The sequence below is a fragment of the Echinops telfairi genome, unplaced genomic scaffold (assembly GCF_000313985.2).
Source record: "Echinops telfairi isolate 266 unplaced genomic scaffold, ASM31398v2 ScPeMD7_24;HRSCAF=84, whole genome shotgun sequence".
NCBI classification, from domain to species: domain Eukaryota; kingdom Metazoa; phylum Chordata; class Mammalia; order Afrosoricida; family Tenrecidae; genus Echinops; species Echinops telfairi.
This window is the reverse complement of record NW_022103921.1, coordinates 707393-729297: the sequence shown is the minus strand read 5'-3', so window position 1 is coordinate 729297 and position 21905 is coordinate 707393. Positions and strand designations below refer to the sequence as shown.

At 43.8% G+C, this 21905-nt stretch overlaps 1 protein-coding gene across 6 annotated transcripts in view; it reads left to right on the top strand.

Annotated features, from left to right (window-relative positions):
- MBNL2 (muscleblind like splicing regulator 2) overlaps window positions 1–21905 on the top strand; it is a 219990-nt gene that overhangs the window by 175976 nt on the left and 22109 nt on the right. For 2 of the 6 annotated variants that reach the window (XM_045289081.1, XM_045289078.1), the window contains 2 exons: window positions 6865–6900; window positions 8225–8319. The exons of 2 other annotated variants lie outside the window; for them this stretch is intronic. In XM_045289081.1, the coding sequence (XP_045145016.1) occupies window positions 6865–6900; window positions 8225–8319 (131 nt within the window). The remainder of the gene's footprint in view (window positions 1–6864; window positions 6901–8224; window positions 8320–21905) is intronic. 2 more of the 6 variants (XM_045289082.1, XM_045289080.1) reach the window with 1 other exon arrangement.

The following is a 21905-nucleotide window of genomic DNA, read 5'->3' as shown; positions in this document are numbered from 1 at the left end:
TGTCCTTTATACCTGTTAGAACCAGGAAGTGACTTTAGTGGGAAGACCACCCGTTGAATTTGAGGTCCAAATTGAATTTGAGTCCAAATTCACCATCTTACAATAGGAAGCTGAAGGTAAATGAAAATGAGTCGCCATTTTATCAGAAAGAACGCGTTGATCTTCGTCTGCATGGTTGGAATTTTCAGATGTATCATCCATTTCCCTAAAACCTGTATCACAACATGAGTTAATTAAAAGGGAGTTGAGTAAAGGTTTCCCTCATCGGCTTTGTCTACATTCTACACTTTGAAATGAGTTATTAACCTACTAACAGCAATATTTGTTATAAGAAAATATAAAGGATGGAAGACAGATGGTTTATAGTGTTTAGCTTTCTTGTTTTATCTTAAATAAATCGACAGACCAGTGGAGTGAGATGTCCAATTCAGTACTTCACTGAGGTTTCACTCTCGCCCTTTGGAAATCTTAATGGACAGCCCAGTGCAGTGACGGCACAGTATTGCGTGTACGTGGAATCCTCTTGAAATGAATACTTAGAAGATAATTACTACAAGGTGGAACTACCTTGATGTCCTTTGCGATTTCTACAAATGTCTCATTCTCTAGATGTCTTGGTCACTAGATCTCCTAAGAGGAAAAAATTAGGGGGCTATCCACTGAAGAGGAAGAACATAAAATGATAAGTCTGTTTCGGGAGGATGGGTGCAAAAGCCACTACCAAATCCTTGGACTGCCTATGAACCTGGAGCCAGGATGCACAGTCCGCTCCACCATTCTCTGGCACATGCCTGCTATTCCAATTCAGTAAAGTAGGCTATGTTAAGTCCCCAAAGCAATCTGCATTTCAAAATATTTCACCTGGAAACAACTTAAGTATTTCCAGTAGACAAGGATGTACATCATCCCTTCTGCAATGGCCTGCTTTTTGTTTGCTGTACTTAATGTGTTCAGGACTGCTACGCTGTTGGGGCTACCATGGTTGTGTACCTCTGCCCTCTGCTGGATTCTTTGTGTCCGGCAATGCTCAATTCAGTGCGGGGAGGGGGGTCGGCGGTGGGGAGGTTGGTGGGGCTGGGGCACAAAAATCACGTCCTAGCCCACTTACTTCTGTGCATTCAATGCATTTCCTGTACTATGATCTAAATACCACAGTGGACAGACATGTGAAGTCCCTGTTCCGAAATGGTATTTCAACTTTAAATTTTCATGTGTCTTATTTATATAACGAAGGAAAGAAATAATTTTATTCAAAGGAAAGGAGCAGACTCCCCCACTCAACCCAGTGACAGAAAAGTCAGAGTTTATTTTCACTCCTGTTTTCCTGTTAGGCTTTCTCATAAGCCACATTTTCAATCCAAGTAACAGAAATAATCACCTTTTTTTTTTTTTTTTTTTAACCATTGCTCTTTTAAGTGATATGTTCAAAACGAGTCCTTGTAATATGGAGCTGGTCATCCCGTTATTTCTAAACTGGCAAGCTTTGATTTTTACAGGACTATTTTGTATTAACAATTATCGTAGCACACAACACATGCTAGTCTTGTGGAGGGCCCCCTTGATGGTAAGGTCATTCCTAATGAAGTTTTTGATTTGCTACTAAAATTTCCCCATTGATGCAGGTTACTTTGGAGAAAGATTTAGGGATTATGCCTCCGGGGTATGGCAATATTGAATGTAAAATATGCAAAATAAGGGAATCTTCTCAAAAGCCTTGCTAAGAGAATTGTTACCCCTGTTGATGCCCTAGCATATCTGCAGGGGGGTGGGGGGGGGAGGGGCGGGGATTTTTTTCTTCGTCTTTTTTTCTTTTACTCTTTTTAAAGATAGGGATTATTTTAACCTACTGCTTATAATCTGGGCTATATTAAGAGAGTGGCAAAACCCACACACACACTTAGCAGAATGCTTATTCCTGGAATTTCTCTGACAGGTTATTCCAAATTACTGAAAGTGTTCTTATAGACATTCTCTCATGATTCTCCAAGTTATTACACTGCCAGTGGCAGGCCTAATTCTTTACATTTTCAGATGGAAAAACCTGAGACTGTGTCAGTACTGGCAATGTAGAATATACAATTAACAGAATTATCTAGAATATATAATTAAGGATATCACCTAGATCATGTTGCCTCCCAGATGCTAAGGTGAAATATGTGTGCTACTGAGGCTAACAACTCATGAGACACCTTTGTCAATGCAATCCTTGTCTCCTTTAAGTGTTTCCGCCAGTCAGATTAAACGGAACCACTCACTTCCCCCTTGATTTGTGTCATGGTATGAGAAAATCAGGCACAAATAGAACAGGGAAAAACTGCTAGCCCCAAAGTTGCCTAAGAGGATGTACAGCCACCATCCCAGTTGGTGAAAGATGTATCTCTGTTTAAAGGATCATGTGTTCACACAACCACAGCCCGTGGGTATTGCCTACTTATCCCATTAAATGTAGCCAAGTCTTCCATGCGCATCTAGTAGTAGGCGCTGAGTTTCAGAGCCAGTAGGGCGCTGCAAAGGAGGGCAGAGCTAGGTGAGAAACAGGCAGAATGAAAGGAGTGTGCTCAGGGCTGCTCTCAGCGTAAGAGGAAAGCTGAAGGAAAGTGAAGGAGCGAGAAGCCGTAGCGGCACGCGTACAGGGTAACTCGGAAAGATGTTGCCAGTGGGGCCTTGACTTCTTTTCTTGGATGAATTGGCACCCCACCCAAACACAGCAAACTCATTACGAAGACCAATCACTCCACGCATGGACTGTGTCCCCTCTGCCTCGTAGACGAGATAGACAGGACCGCTGCCCTCGTGAACCTTTCGTTAGAAGAGAGGCCATCGATTTTACATAGCTGTCCAAATGCATCCAGGACAGGCCATTTTAGATGAAGGACCAAATCTGTCGTGGACGGAGCACAGCCGGAGTTCTCCTGAGAAGCGAGGATGTCATGATCCCATCACAGGCACTCTGGACCTGATATCAGGAGGGACCAGTCCCTGGAGAAAGACATCATTCCTGCTGAAGCAGAGGGTCGGCAAAGAACGATGAAGACCCCCAGCCAGACGGACTGGCACATGAGCACTACAGTGGGCTCAAATAGAGCAATGATGAAAATGGCGTACGACCGCGCAGTGTTCTGTTCTATTGTATCCAGGCCCAGGGTGAGCCGGAACTCGTTTGATGGTACCTCACATCAACGCCACAGAGTCTTCCATGAGATATTGAAAATATCTCACTGGTTTTGGTGGTCTAGGGGCGTGGCTGAAAATACCACTGAATAATTTTCTTTTTTTTCGTTTTCACTTTTCTTTCTTTTTTTTTTTTTTTACACATTTTATTAGGGGCTCATACAACTGTTATACCAATCCATACACACATCAATTGTGTCAAGCGCATTTGTACATCATCCTCAAAACATTTGCTCTCCACTCAAACCCCCGACATCAGGTCCTCATTTTCCCCCTCCCTCCCCGCTCCCCCCTTCCTCATGAGCCCTTGATAGTTTATAAATTGGTATTTTGTCATATCTTGCCCTGTCCGACGTCTCCCTTCACCCACTTTTCGGTTGTCTGTCCCCCAGGGAGGAGGTCACATATAGTTCCTTGTAATCGGTTCCCTCTTTCCCACCCATTCTCCCTTTACCCTCCCTGTATTGTATCCAGGTCCAGTGCGTGTCAGAACTCGTTTGATGGTCCCTCACATCAACACCACAGAGTCTTCCATGAGATATTGAAAATATCTGACTGGTTTCGGTGGTCTAGGGGCGTGGCTGAAAATACCACGGAATAATTTTCTTTAAAAGTCGCATCTTCCTTGAGCTCTGGAAGTGGAAAAGAGCAGATCGTAGATTATTCTAGACTGAGGGGACGACGGATATCAATTCTAATGTAGAAAAGGTGTGATATAGGCAGTTCAAAGTAATGGAAGGCGAATCAAGCTGCCAGAAGGAGAGGAATGTGGCATGAGCCGAAGAGGTGGTGAGAGGCCGAGTCATGGAGGGCTTTCATCCTAAAAGCAGTGGGACGTCACTAAAGAATTTCTAGCAGAATGACAAGACCTTTGCCTGGAAAGGTTTATCGGCCAACAGACTGGATAATAGAGTAGAAAGGAAAGAAGGGCATCAGGAAAACTAGTTAGAAAGGCACTGAGCACCCACAGCCAGAGAGGATGTTGACCAGGACTTGGGCAGTTCCAGTAGAGATGGACAAGCAGACCAATCCAGTAGAGATGGACAAGCAGACCAATCCAGTAGAGATGGACAAGCAGATCAATGCAAGGTGGATTTTAGAAGCGGAGTCATTTTGGTTCGCGAGTTGGATGGGGAGATTTCCTTCGGTAAGGGGCTGCCAAGTATAACATTCTCTGTTGGCCAGAGCTACTAGATAGAAAAAAGATGCGATCTTTCTAAGATTGACTGAGGGGGAAGAACCCGTTTCTGTGGGAAAGACAAATATTTCACAAATATTGTGAAAGCGGTGAGCGGTTGGATAAAAGGATCTGGAGATCAAGGCACCATCGGGGCTGGATACATGAATCGGGAAGCCATGAGCTCATAGGTAGTATTATAGTATGGGGGTTGAGTAGCGTATAAACAAGGAGCCGACTAGCTGAAAAGGACCCAGAGCAAGTCCTGGAAGACTCCGGCATACTGAGTTCAGATCAACTTTAGTATCTGGCGAAGAAGACAAAAAGAAATTGCCATAAAGAAATGAAAAACCATATATGCAAGAAAAAGAAATGCCTGCTATCAAAGAATCCAAGAGAAGATAATGGATTATTATGCGGGGGAGTGGTCAACCCCAACATGCTACTGAGATTTCCTGAGTTTGTTACATAAGGATGGAAGCTTCTACCAGTGTGATCAATTTAGACATATCGCGTCTATATCAATGTAGATATGTTTGGTCTATTGATAACGTATTTGGTCTCTATAAAAACGTAGACACATTTGGTCTTGATAACAAGATAGACATATTTGTTCTATCAACAATGTAGACATATTTGATCTGTGTAACAATGTAGACACACATGGCTATGATTCTCATTTCAGTGTAGCCATGTAAAGACAGAATGGAGAGAAGGGAGAATAAAATGTCATGTGTGTACAGGTAGCTTTTCGGGTGTTAAGGATGTTGGAGAAAGATATGGCATCATGAAGAAGTGTGAGTGTGTGTGCGCTCATGTGTGTGCACGCACATCAGGTTGGATATATTAGCACATGTTTGCTGAACACAAAACCTTTTCCCCCTCTTAGGTAGTTAATAAAGTAAGCCTGATTAAAATGTAGACCAGCAAGAAGTTTCCCTCAGGTGTGACTGGCTCAGCAGAGAGAATAAAACCAATACATCTCAGTCCTCATCTGGTAGCTCAGAAAGTAGTCCTAAAACCCTAACCAGGTAGGCTTGCGCTCATAAAACATTCATCCTCTGGCACCTACGTGACACCCAGTTGTCAGTTATCTAAATCCTTGGCTTTCATCCTAAGGGCTTGGGCCAGCAGAACTTCAAAGTTGTTATTGAATGCAGTTCTTTTACAGTCCTTTGTACTCTATACTAATATTCATGATGATATTTGTCTGATTTGAGTGGAGGACTGAGATCACCTGCAGATAAAGCAACACTTCCCAAGGAATGGCTCAAATCCCTCCTCCTTACTTCTCACCTACCCACTGAGACACTGCCTTGACATCCCCTAGCCATGTCTCCAAAGAGCTCCCTTGGGATCACCTGGTAGCAGCTATTGCAAATATCCCCACTCAGCCCCAGCTCTGCTGTGTTATACCTGTACAGTGTGTACCATTTATCACTAGACCCCATTCTTTTGTTATAATGAATTTAGTAACAGAAAGAAAAAACAGATCACATATATATCTGGGCCATCCATCACAGGAATTGGGAGTTCTTGAACTTTCCAGCAGTGATCTCAAATTCACCTGACTTTCAAGCATTTGATTCAAAGGATATGGAAACGTAATTCGCAACCCACTGCCCTTGTGCCAATGCTGACTCATAGTGACCTTACATAGAGTTTCTGAGACGAAATCTTGACGACCTAGGCAGCCTCATCTTTCTACTATAGAGCAGTGGGTGGGTTTGACCCACCAACTTTGTGTTTAGCCATCAAGTGTTTATCAGAGTGTTACCAGAAGTCCTTCTGGAATCTGAACTCCTATTTTACTGTGGTTGCCATAAAGCGTTTTATGGTTAAACTGCCAAACTCATAATGGAATGACCACCCCCACCACCCCCAAAGCCCCCAACATTGCGTGTTGAGTCCATTTTGACTCTTAAGTCAGAGCACAACTTTCCCAACAGCGATTTCTTGTGAATCACCTGGTGGGCCTAACCAGCCAACCTGTCAGTCAGCCATGGAGCATGCAAGCGCTGCAGGGCCCCTTGCTGATGCCATACAGTCAATGTAATCTGGTGAAGGCAAAGCCTGGCCTGGACTTGGGAAAATCATTCCATTCCTGGCCTTCCCCTTAACTCACTAGGCAGGACCTTGAAGGAGTTACTATGCCTCAGATTTTTTCATCTGTAAAATACCTACTTCCAACCTTACAGCACTAACTTGATAATGTCTGTAAGATACTTTGAGGTCTTAGAGGACATTACGAACTGTCGTTCCTATTAGAATCATGTCCATGTGTATGAAAATGTGGCAAGTAATGTTCAGAGGGAGCTTTTAATACTATTTGGCTGAACATGAAGTCAGATCCAGTTGTGGCAGCCCTGCCCATGTGAATGACCCCGAGACTTTGTGAACTAACCCTACTTATTTCTGGTTGTGCTTCAATCTCACTTTGAATGTTAACTCTAAACCGCTAACCTGTTTCTTTCCCTTTTATTCACTTTTTCCACCTACCATTGCATGACACGCAGGGTCAGTTTTGTGCATGGCACCCGCTACCAGTATTGGTAGGTTTCAACCTTTTTATTTGTCTTCTCTATTATGTACAGTACCTTCACTTGCTTGACATTGACTTCAGAGACTGTAGAGTTGCTTTAGGAAATGGTGGGTCTGAAGGCTCATCGGGCTTCAGGGTTACCATTGAGGTTCTGACGGTGCACTTGGACATTTAAGAAAATCAGGAGTTTGATGCGGCCTCCTGTGTGCTCAAACAACCACCAAAAGAAAAAACATAAAACCCCAAGGACGAGTCTGTCTTTTTAATGATCAATATGTTTTTTCTCTTTTATATCTCCTGTGGTTTAGCATAAGGAAAGAAAACTTGGTCCTTTATCAGAGAGGCAGGCTAGTTTCATCAGTGTTTTAAAGTTTCATAGTGATGTGCCTTTACCTCCTCTTTGCTGTGTGTTACAGTTATCAGAGTTTCCCAGAAGCATTTATTTGGAAAATTATCAATAGATGTATTTTTGCAACCAAATGTCTGAATTTCCTTGCTTTCTTCTTATTATTATATTGTTAAGTGTTGACTTGTTTGTGGTGATTATTGCGACCTTAGCATTCCCTTGGATGTTAAATTGTAATGGTACATAGTTTTCTGCACACATTCCAATGCCGTAGTACAAATGTGAAGCCTGTCTTTAAGACACATGGATTTCTTCCGTTTAAAGTCAAGAAAAACAAACATTGGCAAAATTTGTCTAGATGTTTCACAGTACGTGTGTTAAAATTACATCAAGGTCATTATTTTTATTCCAAAGTAAGCCGTAATTTCCAGCAATTCTAGTTCAAATAAGCAGTCGAAAGTTGAAAATAAATAGCTAAAAAAAAATCCTATGCAACATCAAGTCATTTCAAAAAATGCCTTATTCCAAATTTGGCCCCCGTGTGGTGCCTCGGATATTTTCGACTTGTGATTAAAAATAAGAAGCATATTCTTTTACTGCATTGGGCATTGCATTTCCCAATTTCAGAAACAAACATTATCTGGTAGAAAAAACCATTCTCTGGTATACCACACAAGAGTCTCGATTTGGAGTGATCCATTATTGGAAATAACATGTATTTAAATACATCATCCAAAGTGATCTGCTTTGGCCTTTCTGGGAATCACTGATTGTGTTTTAAAACTTCCTTTAATTGTACTTGTAATAAGCTATTTTCCCTTTTTTATTTCTCTCCCATGCTTCCTTGCTTTGCCTTGTGATTGCATGCCATCTGCTGGTTTAACCCATGATGGCTTGCTGCTCTGATATTCACCATGCCAAATACCACTTCTATTACCATAATGCTACACCCTCCTGTTCATTGCTCCCATGGTTCCCCTCCTGAAAGTACCCATGATGCACAGCGCTACGTCCGCCACTGTCTCTGCAGCAACAACTCCTGCAACAAGTGTCCCCTTCGCAGCAACAGCCACAGCCAATCAGGTTTGCTCCTTTTAAAGCTTTCTTTCACGAATCCCAAACTCTAAATGAGTGCTGATATTTTTTTAAAAAATTCTCGGTGAGAATTTTTTGTCATGTTTATCCATCAAATTTTATTTTCTCGATTAGTTTATGGCAAGCATTTATGGACAGGTTGCACTTATTTAGAGTTAACATTTACTGCAAATAATGATGTAGCTATGTTTTGTGTTGCATTGTTTGTTTTCGTAGCTAATATTGTGTAATTAACCTGACAGCCTTCAGTTCCTTTTCGAACAGCACTGCCTGCCTATCCAGTGGTTCATGAACTGCCCCCTAAGAATTGAGAACGTGCCTCCCCAGGGCGTGTTTCCGAACTGGCTAGTGTCGGTCGATTCAGTCCATTCAGACCCCACCATCTCTTGTGGAGGAAATTATTCCCCTCTTAGAAAAGTCTCTCCCCTCCTTTTAGTGTCAACCTGGGGGTTGGAATCATATGCTCCCTAACTCACTTGGTTCCCCCTTCCCGATCCATGCAGCGAAGCCAAACCGTACTACAAAGAGGGTAAGATAGGTTCATAAAGACTGAATACAACGGATGAGGGAATGCTGCCTCTGTTGTTTTAATGCACATGCCGATAAGACCATGGATGTACTATTGTCTAATGAGGACACATTGGCTTTTCTCTACCTCACAGTTTGCAGGACGACTGTATTCCTAACCCCAGCCAACCACCAAGCAAGCACACACTCCTGGCCACCTAGTGTGCGTGCTGTCCCTGCACAGGAGAATAATTTTGTTTTGGTTCCGTTGCATATGATAAAATCAACCTTGCTGGTAAAGGGGGCAGTGGGGTATAGGTATAAGCCAGAGGGAAAGCCCAAATACATGGGGGAAATCAAGGATCAAGGACTTAGGTGGCAGATTCCAGATCGCATTCTGCACATAGGCGGGGCTACTTCGCACTTCTTCCCGTGTTCGAATAAGGGAATCTGGTGTTACAGGGTTCATCCCTTAAATAGATCGGAAGGCACTCGAATGCAGAAAGAAAGAAAAAGACAATCGTGGTCCTTTACATGTGGGTAAAGTGGGAGAGGGTGGGAAGGGGAGAAAGAAGGGGCCCAGTGAACAGTCCTGAGGCAGATAGAAAGTACTGGCAATTCTTTAACTTTTCTCTCCCCACCTCACAATTCCCAATTTTTCCTGGAAGTAAAACCACATCAGCTCCCAGACAAATACAGGTGGGCTTAGCTTATGCATGAGACCCCTCCCTGTGCCTTGAAGCCTTTCCATTGAATTTGCAGGCAAGTCGTAACAGGTGCATCCAGTTCGTATGTAGCCCTACTTCAGGGCAAGAAACACCTCCAAGTCTTTTGGATTATTTAAAAGCTGCCCACGTAGTAAGTGAACGTGGTTGTGATGAAGACGGTACTGGGGGTAGAAAAATGGTTCGTCAGCTCGCTTCACAATGAAGGTGCATTGATAGAACAAGAATTACCAGGCAGGACTGCCCACGTAACGAAAAACAACAGTCCCTTCGCTGGGGAGGTGTTTGGGTTTTGATTTTGCTTTGTGTTTGTTTGTACGAATGATGGCATGGGGGCAGGGGGTGAGGAGAAGGAAGCTAAATCCCCCCACCCTTTATTTGCTCATTCTTCATAAGGTACCTGGATAGCTGTTCGTTTTGTTTCTAAGGCTTGTTTCTTGGAACCCTGTTGATGTCATTTTGTTTAGGAAGAACACCTTTGTCCAGAAGAACACATGCGTAAAGTATAAGAGAGCAGTGTGTGTTACCATGCCATGTTACCTGTACTGGGAAAGCTAAACTCCCTGCCATCGAGTCCATGTGGACTCGTAGCCCCTCTAAAGGAAAGGATAGAACCGTCCCTGTGGATTTCTGAGGCCAACTTTCTATGGGCGTCAGAAAGTTTCATCTTTCTTCCACGGAACTGCTGGTAGGTAGCAGCCCAATATGTAACCCAGTCCACCGCCAGGGCGCCTCTATTTAAGGCCAACGCAGTAGTTATCACGCAGAGAACTCTTTCCTAGGAAGTACGCCAAGGTACAGAAAAGTATCAAGTTTAAGGATAGCTTTATGTAGACATACTTGTATGTTCTTATTTGTAACTATGTGATGATGTATCATATCTGTTTGGTAGGTGGAAAAGAGATGACGTAAGGAGGTGTGTGTTTGACTGTGTGCAGAGAAGGATGGCAGGAGTATTCAAATGCTAAAATGTCTGACTTTAAAGCAGGCGTGGCCAGTAAAGGAATTAACGCGTTTTACTTCAGTTTAGTCTAAAGTATAGTTCAAGGAGAATCAGAAGAGAAACGTTATGAATTCAATGCACGGTGGTATTTGTAGGAGTCCTGGTGGCATACGTAGGGGCTATCCATTGAGTTGCTAACCACAAGATCAATGGGTAAAACCCCCAGTAGATGAGGAAGAAGAGGCTTTTCACTCCAGGACAGAGTCACCGTCCTGGAAACCCACCTGGGCAGTTCTACTCTGCCTTCTATGGTCGTTCTGAGTCAGAATAAACTCCCGAGCAGCGGCAACAAGTGGGCGCACGACTGCTGAGACGTACAGAAAGAGCTAGCAGTAAACAGACACGTTTGGGGGCGATATACTTTATGTATTTTCCACAAGCTTCAAAGATCTTGGCAATTTAGGGCCCGAGAATAGGAACCACCACAGACGGGCTGCAAAAGGGCGTTATCGTCTTAATAAAATGTCACCTTTAGACATCAAATCAAATCAGACTCCTATGAATTGTGTAAGTCATTTAAATGGAGTGAATCTTGCTTTTCATTTGTAAAAAGCAGGATGGAACCAGACTGGGTCTGGGACCCCGTCCAGCTCTCGGACCCAGTCAACCTGTGATCCTGCGACTGCTATTCTCAACTAAAAGTAGAAGATTGTAAAGTCCACACACACAGAATGGAAAACGTTGCCTCAGAGAAGCTTCCTGTCTCCTTGTCATTTGTTGAATGATCTTCCTTTAGCATAACAATGGGTAGGATGTTGACAGTTATTCAGTTAATTGGCTCCATTCAGACTGCCCGCTGAAATAGTCAAATCTCACAGATATTTATAATTAGGATACAAATCGTTCGTAGCAGAAAGATGACAGACTTCTCTTAAATGACAGCCCTTCTGGTCCAGGTTCCCCTATATGTTACAAAGGTCACCTAACACCCCAGGGTAGGCTAAGACAAAGAAGTGATCGTTTATATGGGCTATTGCCAAGGCTAAAAAGGATCCCTGGTGGCATAGGGGTTTGGCATTGGGCTGCCCTCCACTAGGTGTCCACTTTCTCCCCAGGAGAAAGACTGGGCTCTCTACTCCCAGGAAGCATGACAGTCTCGGAAAGCCACAGTGGCGGATCTACCCTGTCCTATAGGGTCACTTTGTGTTGGAATCAACTCGATGGTAGAGAGTTTAGATTTCAGGATTCTCAATGCTTGATCAGCATGTCCCCTTTGAACATTGTAACTGAGCTTTGACTGGGTATTTGGAAATCAAGACAAAATACAAATAAATTTGAGAAATATGAAATTATTTGGGGGGGGTCGCTTTAGCTCTGGGAATGAATACACACAAATACACATGGTAATATGTGTGTGTGTGTGTGTGTGTGTGTGTGTGTGTAGTAAATTTACTAATAGACAGGTAGCACATCGTGTTTCAGGTGAGATGGTAAGATCTTTGGATTTAATGTGCAATTGATTGCAGTTATTATTATTATTATTATTATTATTATTTACATCCCACTTATATGTGTTAGGCACTATTCTAAATCATTTTATCATGTTTTATATAATACATTATGTTTTATATCATATATTATATGAGGGGAAATACATTTTTTAGATAGAAATACTTAAATCTTACCACAATCTTAAGATGGAGGTACAAATATCATTTTAGAGATATGAACAGGAAAGCAGCAGCGGTGACGACTTCTACCTTCGCTAAACTCAAAGAACAGATGCATGATCTTATTGGTGAATTGTACAGTGAACCCTCGTTTATCGCGGTTAATCGGTTCTAGACCCTACCGTGATAAATGAAATTCCACGAAGTAGGATTCCTTATATCCAAAAGTTTTACCTTTTCCTGGATGGTGAGCATCTTCCTCTGGCGCTTATATTTATTGTCAGAAGGCTTAGAAGAAGCAGCTCGTTTAGGAGCCATCATAGGGCTTAGATAAAATTTCTTAAAAATCGCAAACAATTACAGTACACTGTACAAAAGCAAAAATGCATCTGATACGTAGCTCCGATACGTAGCGATGCAGACAGAAGTGTGTACAGTATGAGCCAATCAGTGGCAGTCATGACAGAGCATGCGCTGTTACGCAAAAACCGCGATAGAGTGAAGCCGCGGAAGTCGAAGCACAAGTGGTGAGGGTTCACTGTATTTGAATAGACAAGTCATTTCCTCAACAGACAAAGCTGTCTTTGACGTGCGATTCTACAGCCACAAATGTTCTTGCCATCGGGCAACGTGAAGGAGACTTGCCAATACAACTTGAACAAAGTCACATCCTAGGCTAGGAAGAAAAACTGAGTTTAAACACAGCTTCAAACTATTTACAGCATCCCCGAACTATTGACCGATCACCCTGAGAGGCCATGCAGTGGGGCTGGTCAATTCTATGGGCTTTCACAACCAAGAACGAACTCTTGGTCTTGTAACTATGATACTCTCCGTAGCTGTAAGAGAAGCAAAGAAAGGATTCTTCATGAACCCTAAGGAAGCCAGTCCATGAGTTTCTTTTGTCTGAGTCCCTGCCGGGAACCTTATTCCCAGTTTTTGTCAGTCATCTCACAAGTTGGCTTGGTAACTGAGCAAATTGGGAAGACAGCAATGGGAATGTATAAATCAGGTGATTGGGACCCATGGGAGACCAGAATGTGTAATGCCTATATATTGAAGAAAGTTAGTCATGGCGTGTAGAGGTACAAGGGAGTGTATAACTTAGGATGTAAGTTATCTATCACATTTTATTTAAAATAATTACTATTATTATTATCATTATTATTTGCATCTCACTTACATGTGGAAGGCACTGTTCTAAATAGTCTCTTTCACATACTACATCACATGTTATACGTTATCTTATCTGTTATAGGAGGGAGAATACATATTTTTAGATAGAAAAGTGTCTTCGTTTATATACAGAGAATATTCGGTGTACTTAATAATATCCCTTAAAGAATTTTTAAAAAAAGCAACAACCAACCTCACTCCCATTGAGTCGATGCCAACAGCAGTGACCCACTTGGAGAGGAGAGAACAAGCTCTGTGGGTTTCCAAAACGGTAACTCTTTACAGGAGTAGAAACCTGTCTTTCTCCCACAGCAGCTGGTAGTTTCGAACTGTGGAACTTACCGTTCGCAACCCAACTTATAGCCACTATGTCACCAGGACTCCTTGCTATCTTGAAAGGTCCAGTTGAAATACAGTTGATGCTCTCAGCCTCTGCTTCAAACCCCAGCTATATGTACTTTTCCCGTCCTCTGAGTACTACAAAGGTTCTTCACCTGTATATCCCTAAACACACCATAACCGTAGAGAAAGTGAATGCCAAAAGGTGGGAAGGTGACCTGTAATGTAGCTGGAGAAGAACCGATCATTCCGTTGGCCCAAGTGTTCCTTTATGAGTGTGAGCGTGAAAATAGTTTTGCCTCAGGTTGGGCCTGAACTTAAATACGGAATGAAAGCTTTGGGCCCTTAGGTGGGGCTGAAGTTTTAGAGCAGGACCGTGCGAGAACGTGAACGCGACAGAGAGGGAGCAGATGGGTTCGAGACAGGAGAGGCTGGGGGAACCATTACCTGCCTTTAACAAGAGTCTAAACTGGGACCACGCAGGTGGCAAGTGGTTGACCAGTCTTGCCTTTGCCCAGGACCCGGGGCTAGTTACTTTGAGCCTAAGAGAAGCAAGAAAATGACTTCTTACCATGGTGCCAGCTTCCCCAAAGGCTGGCACAGGGCAGAAAAAGAGATGCCGCTGGCACAGCTGGCCAGAGGTAGAGCTCTAGTGGAGCAGTAGCTGGGTGTTGGGCTGCTAACCTGAAGGTCAGCAGTTCCCAATGACCAGCCTCTCTGAAAGAGAAAGGCAGGACTTTCTACTCCCATCAAGAGCTACTGTCCTTTGCCCCTTAGCTCTTTCCTCTATTTCCTTTGACTTTCCTCCTGTCGCACTATGATGCTCAGTCCCCACCAGGGTTTCAGCAATTCCTCTTGGTTACATTACCCTTGATCATGCCCTACCAGGCCTCCTACACCCTCCTCGCCACTGGTTTTGGATGACTGGTTGTTCCCTTGTCCCTGGGTTTGTTAACACCACTTCCTTTCCCCCCACCTCCCCCTCTCCCATGTTCCCCCCAAACTGTCGGCCCCATTGTTTTCTCCTCCCGATTGTTCATCCAGCCTATCTATTTAGACAGACTTGCGGAGATAATAACATGCACTAAAACTAGACAGAGCAAAACCAAGCAACAATATACAACAAAACAACAACAACAAACATGCACAAAAACAAGACAGAGCAAAACCAAGCAACAATATACAACAAAACAACAACAACAACAAACCAATGACAAAAACAAAACACAACAAGAAAGAAGAGCTTGTAGTTAGTTCAAGGACTGTTTGTTGGCCTTTAGGAAGCATTATCGTGGAGAGCAAATGTTTTGAGAATGATGAGGGTAACGAAAGTACTAATGTGCTTTATGCAATTGATGTATGTATGGATTATGATAAGAGCTGTATGAACCCCCAATGAAATGATTTTAAAAATAAATAAAATAAAGAGCTACAGTCTTGCAAACTCCACCGGGGCACTTAGTTCTACCCCATCCTACTACGTCGCTGAATTAGAATCGATTGAATAGCTGTGGATGAGTTGCCTCCACAAGACCTAACTCCCTGGAATGACAGCCGCAGGTGTGCTCACTGGTTAAATGCCTCCTGTGTACTTCCCTTTACCAGAAGGTGCCCCCCTGCCTAACCGAGCAAAACCTCAGAGACTCAGCGACAAGAATCTTTTCAGGTGTTTGCTCAAAAGCACCCCTTTCGAGTTCGAAGGGATGCGTATTGTCCGTGGCTGCTTGGTCAGCGCTCTGAGGATGGTGAGGGTGGCGAGTCATCCCGTTGGGTTTCCTTCTGGTGGATGACCTCAGGCTATGAAGGATGCTCCTTACTACTGGGGTGTTGGAATGTGGTTGACCAGTCTTGCCTTTGCCCAGGACCCGGGGCTAGTTACTTTGAGCCTAAGAGAAGCAAGAAAATGACTTCTTACCATGGTGCCAGCTTCCCCCAAAGGCTGGCACAGGGCAGAAAAAGAAAAAGGCATTTCTAGAGCCATGCATTTATAGAGCCTTACTACTGGGGTGTTGAATGCATTTATAGAGCCAGTTATAGTGACTTCGAGACGTATGAAACTCAAGTACATTTCAGGCAATATATGTTAAACCACCCCTAAGCACATTTTAAGATGATTTATCTTTAAAAATTTGACTTCAAGGTCTTGTCATATCTCCTGAGCCTTCCCTTAACAAATTAAGCCCATGTAACAAAGGGCTGGTCTTCGGAAGGAGTCTTGGTTACATAAAGGTTAAACTACCAACTATTAAGGCAAAGATTGGCAGGTTGAACCCACTCAGAGACGTCTCAGAGACAAGGCTTGACAATCTGTTCCTGAAGGTGACCTCCTGGAACGTGGTGTGACGCAGTCCTGCCCTGCACACACGTGACCGCTGTGCATTGGAACCACTGGGGTAGCAACCTCTTTGCTTCAACATGACGAAGAGTTTAAGTTCATTAACAATACATACGTTATAGTAGCAACCTTCTATTTATTTATATAGTTTAGATGTCAGAACACTCCATTTCCTAGCTATGTGTGATTCCAATTTTGAGTGCACTACCTGTGATGATGAACTTTTTAAAAGTATCTTAGCAGAAAAATATACTAATTTCACGTCAGCAGACTCACATATTTTACTTTTTTTCTGGGCTGCTAAAAATTACTACCAGAAAAAAATAAAACCTGCAATTGATTCCCACACCTTGCAACCCCATTGGACAGAGTTGAACTTCCCAATAAGGGCTGCAAGACTACATTTTTATGGAAGGGAGTGGCTGGTGGTTTTCAACCAGTGACCTTTGGGGTTAGCAGCCAAGTGATTTAATGACCGAGCCCCCGTCGCTCCTATCACTTCCTAAAGAAGGGGGGAATGTTTGAAAGCATCACCTTTCAGTTCATTCTCACACCTAAAGTTACGTCAAGCTACTTGTCTAGAGGTTCTTGGATATAGAAGTAAACTTCTACCAAACAAGGAATTCACAGAGTTTTTACTCCATCACGTATCCCAAAGAGTTTTAGAAAGTATCCATTATTCAGTGGCATCTGACTTGCCATCTTCAAATGTAGGAGGCCTTACACAATCCCTGCTAGTCACCACGTGACCCCTTCGGGGGCTTGTGTTTGTTTCACAAGAAGAACCCTAACTGTGCCAGGCCCCTGTGTGGGAAGAACACACACACACCTGTCAGGTCTGTCTCAGGAAATACACAGTAAGGCAGTTGGCCCTCTGTATGGATGACCCAACTGTGAATCACTCCTCTCTCACTTTGTGCTGGTGCCTGAGAACAGGTCACAGAAAGCTAAGACGTGTGGTGTTCCAGAAACTGTCAGAAGCCAGCCTTATACACAGAAGGCTGCACTGAGACCATTGACCTCGCTGGTCGATCACTAAACCTCTTTAGTCACTTGCAACTTGTTTTGCTTGTCATGTAACCAGAGAGGAGGTTCCTTTTTCGGACTGGATTCTGGGATCTGATTCCTTCCAGTGAGGTCAAATTGCCACTTAAAATATTTTGTGGAGAGAAATAGAAGTGAGTGAGTGAGTGAAAGGGTGTGTGTGTGTGTGTGTGTTTGTGTGTGTGTGTGTGTGTGTAGAGAGAGAGAGAGAGACAATGTGAGCACTCAAGAGGAGCCTACTGCACCTCTTCATCTATCCATGTATGTATATGCATATAAATAATGTTAAGTGTTAAAATCCAGTACATTCTCATTGTGTGTGTGTGTGTGTGTGTGTGTGTGTGTGTGTAGAGAGAGAGAGAGACAATATGAGCACTCAAGAGGAGCCTACTGCATCTCTTCATCTATCCATGTATGTATATGCATATAAATAATGTTAAGTGTTGAAATCCAGTACATTCTCATTTCTTCAGGAATGACGTACACTTCCCAGTGAGAAACTTGGGCAGGAGTCTGTCCTATGTAGCACCTAAAGACACGGTATCAGTCCCAATTTTGTGCAGCAGAAGAGAAAATATCAAAGACAATTCTATGGAACTTCACTGCCTGGTGGACTATCCGACTGACTGTATCTCAAATCCTATCCTCGTTTGCCTTTTGATGGAATTTGGGGGGAAACGTCTTCAGATGGAGGAGCCACCCCCTCGGCAGTGTTTTAGCTTTTATTGATGCTAATGAAATCATGCCGGATTTGCGGTTTATTTCCCCTCAGCCCCATCCCACCCTACTTTTAGATGTTCTCTTTGGAGGGAAACGAATGAATGCGTATTTCATTCTGTGGGTTGATTTCCAGCGCCAGATTTGTGAGCCAATAGAGACGGGCTGCACTGTGGAGATGCAGATCCATTTGCAGAGGTTGGAAGGTAAAGAGTGTCTCCCTTTTAATAAAAGCTGCTGTAAACAGAGTAACATTTTGACTCGTAGGCATTTTTCTGCCCAAGCTCTGCACCTGCCTTCTTTGCTTCAGGAAGCGACTCCCTTTCTGGGTGGCCCAGAGGCCAAGTGAGATCTATGTCCACCTTTGTCCCTTTTCACTGCCTCCTGATGCAAAGGATGGGCCCCCAGAGAGCCTCAGTGCAGCATCTGTGTAGACGTCCTTGGTGAGTCTCACCAGCAAATAAAACAGAGGCCTCCAGGCCCCTGCTGGCATTCCCTCAGGACCACATCCCTGGAAGCTGTGACTTTGAAGGTAAGAAAGGGTGAAGGCTGCTCATTCGTCTCGGGGCCCTCATGTTTGGGGGTGTTAAGAGGATACTTAGGAATCTCTGGGTGCTATGCATGGTTAATGTGCTCAGCTGCAAGCCAGATGGCTGGGGGGTTGAGTCTACCCAGTGGCATCCCAGAAGAAAAGCCAGCAACCACCTTCCAAAAAAACCAATGGAGACCACTCTTCTCTGGCCCAGGGGGTCAGTCATCTAAGACTCAGGACCTGACTCCACAACAGTTGGTTACTGATGAAAGGAGTTAAGAACTTGACCCTCTTCTCTCAGACATCAAAACCTCAGGGTTTCTCAAAACGAAAGAGGTACCAAATGCTGCAAAACTCGATGGTAGGGCATTGTTCCCCTTCTGGTCGGGAAATGGAGGAAGGCATTCTTAACCAAGGCTATTCCTGATTCCCTTGCCCGTTCGAGGCTGATAGGGTGTAGCTGGGACTAGGGTACAAGGTAACTGGACAAGCATCCTCCTTTGCCTTTGTTATCCAAGCCAATGAGGTGGGTGCGACTTTCCTTTCCTTACAAGAAGAAATCAAGGCTCTCTGGGCTTATCCTGAGGTGGCACAGTGGTTGCATGTCAGACTGCCCACCAGCCACTCTCGGGAGAAAGCCGAGCCTTCCTCCTCCTCTGAAGGATTGCAGCCTAGGGAATGCCCAGAGGCAGTCGGATCTTGTCCTATTGGGTCAGCATCCATTTGATGGCAGTGAGGTCGGTTTTTTGGTTTGGGAACTGAAGTGACTTGCTTTAGCTCACAGCCCTACTAAGTGGCAGGGCTTGCATTTTACCTCATGTCTGTCTGACCTTCAAGTGCATGCTTTCCCCCATAAACGGCATGCTTCCTCTACGCCACATGTGGCCTAGAAAGGAAGCTCAGATTCACCCCCAGACTTTATCCTGGGATGGTAGCAGGTAGAGCAGATGTTACTCGGCTCCAAAAAAGGACCTGTCACCTGTCGGTCCCTTTCGGTTGGTTGTACGTTGTTGCGATGCTGGAGGCTACGCCTGTGGTAGTTCAAAGATCAACAGGGTCGCCCATGGTGAGCAGTTTCAGTGGAGCTTTCAGACTGACAGGCAAGGAAGAAGGAAGAGGATGTCCCCTGCTGAAATATTAGCCACGGAGATGATCTTATGAAGAGGAGGGGAACATTGTTTGACAGAGTGCCGGAAGATGAGCCCGTCGTGTGGGAAGATGCTCAAACTATGACTGGGTGAGCGCTAATACAGTGGCTGCAGCAATGGCTCCAACATAGTGATGATTATTAGGGTAGCATGGGGGCAGGACCAGGGAGTGTTTGCGTCTGTTGTGCAGAGAACCAACCCAACAGCATGTCACAACAGAACGTCAAAGAGAGAGGTCACCATGGTGCTTGGAAGGGAAAGGATTTGCTGTCGACACCCCTGCCAACGAGTGGAAGCCCCCAGAGAGAATGAAAATAGGGAAGCATTTGGGTTGGTCCTGAAAATACAGCCGGGTAGGTAAGAACGGGGCAGGTTACTGAGAGCTTTGAGTGGTAGGATGAAGACAAGACCCCTGGTTGAACAAAAGTGAATTGGGTTAACGAGAAGCAGCATGGGCTGAGCAAAGAGGATCCAGTGTGGAAGTGACTTCATGGGTCAAGAAGCAGGATGGTGTGCGGAGGAGTGTCTTTGACCCTTCGTTAGCATCCCTCTCCATGACTGGCCTCCCTGTGGATTTCAGTGCCTTCTTCCTACTTTTGCCATCAACCCCTACCCCCCAGGACAACATCACATGATGTTCATAAACTGTGTGGTTCTTGTCCACACATCATCATTGCATTTGAACTATGCATTTTCAGCCATTGATTTACAAAAAATGATACCTATTTTGAATTTTAGAATCCAACATGACTTGGCTTTGGACTTGTTTGTGTTGCGTGAGGTGCTCAAGTTATGTTATTTGTATCACTATCCCCTCGCTCTGGAGTCTGCAACAAGCTCAGAGCTCATTTCAGTAAGCTTCCTGGAATCAAATGCAGACCCTCTGTACTATTCACCACGGAGCCTTTCTGGGAACAGCATCATTAAGCTGCTTGTTGTGAAGCATCATCGGTTTTCACAGAGTATCTGGTATTGCAAATTTGACCCTAGACCCGCGTCAACTGCATTATAGACATGAGCAGCAATAAGGCATAAAAGCACACTGACTACCATCATGCTATGCCCTTACGTGTGTATGAAAAAGAGAAAGTGTAATCTAGTTACAGTATCAATAGGGACAGGAACCCAGATGAGAAAGGTGGCTGACCCATAAATAATGCAACTAGAACCCCAGTGTCCTACAGCAGAGCTTTTACCTTCTAACCACAGTGCCTTTCTTACGAAATGCTGTAAATGATCACCCACAAAACAACAAACCCATTGCCATGGCGTCGATTTCCAATCGGGGTTTCTGACACTGTGAATCTTTATCGGAGCAGATAACTTCATCTTTCTCTCATAGAGGGCCTAGTAGTTTTGAACTGCCAACCGTGTATTTTGCAGCCCGACCCTGAATCCACAGCACCACCGAGGCTCCTCACATGATGATTTGAGTGAATTACATGTTGAGCTGCTCATTGTGAGCTCAGCAGTTTGAGCTCATGGAGAATGACAAGGCAGTCTTTCCCTGCAAAGATGTATACACTTGGAAAATCCTACACCGGCTCCCTGAGTCCGGTTGGGTCAAGTACTACAGAACATACAGTCAGCGCAAAGGTGCCTCCAGCAATTACCCTTGATAAACACTTGCCATATGATCCACACTGTTATAAGCCTCTTAAATGAATTAGCTCATTAAAACTCAATCTGATCCTGTAAAGGATGATTTTATCTCCAACATACAGATGAGGAAACATCCATTTAGAGGAGCTGAGGGACTTGCTCAAGATAATGCTGTTGAAAGGCAACATCATGTTTAGAGTTTTCTTTTAGTGCCCCACTCGTGCATTTTACAATGAGGAGAGCCATAGTGCTTAATGGTAGATTTGGCGAAGGTTAAATCAATGGCAGAAACATAAGCTTCTAACGCCACACTTAGCCTTCTTTTGATCGATCAAGCCATGATCCAGCATGGCAATGCATGCATTCTGTTTTTGTCTTTATTTAACAATCAAGTGGTTCACTTGCCGTCCTGGAATTTAAAGAGGGCTTCAAGAAATCAAAGGCTGTAAGGGAAGTTTAGCTTGATGTCTTCTTTTCCTCTAAACATGGTTTTCTATAATAATTTCACTCCTGTTCTATTTATCCTTATTCCTCTATTTGTCATCATTACACGGAAATATTTGAGAGAGTCAGAGAGCCATTTTAGTTAACATGAGTCAGGGAGGAGGAATTAACCTGAATCAATACCTATTGTTCATATCCGTCTTTGTTCTCTGGCCCTGTGACATTAAGGATGGCCTTGAACAAGGAGAGAAGTGACGGAAAGAAAATCTAAGGAGTGTGTAAGGAATTGGAAGTAAAATCTCTTACACTTCTTTGCCTTGGACAGAATGCTTAAGGGTGCTTTTTAAATTTTTTTTAACCAAAGCTAAGTCTCTCGTCTTTGATTCTGCTGC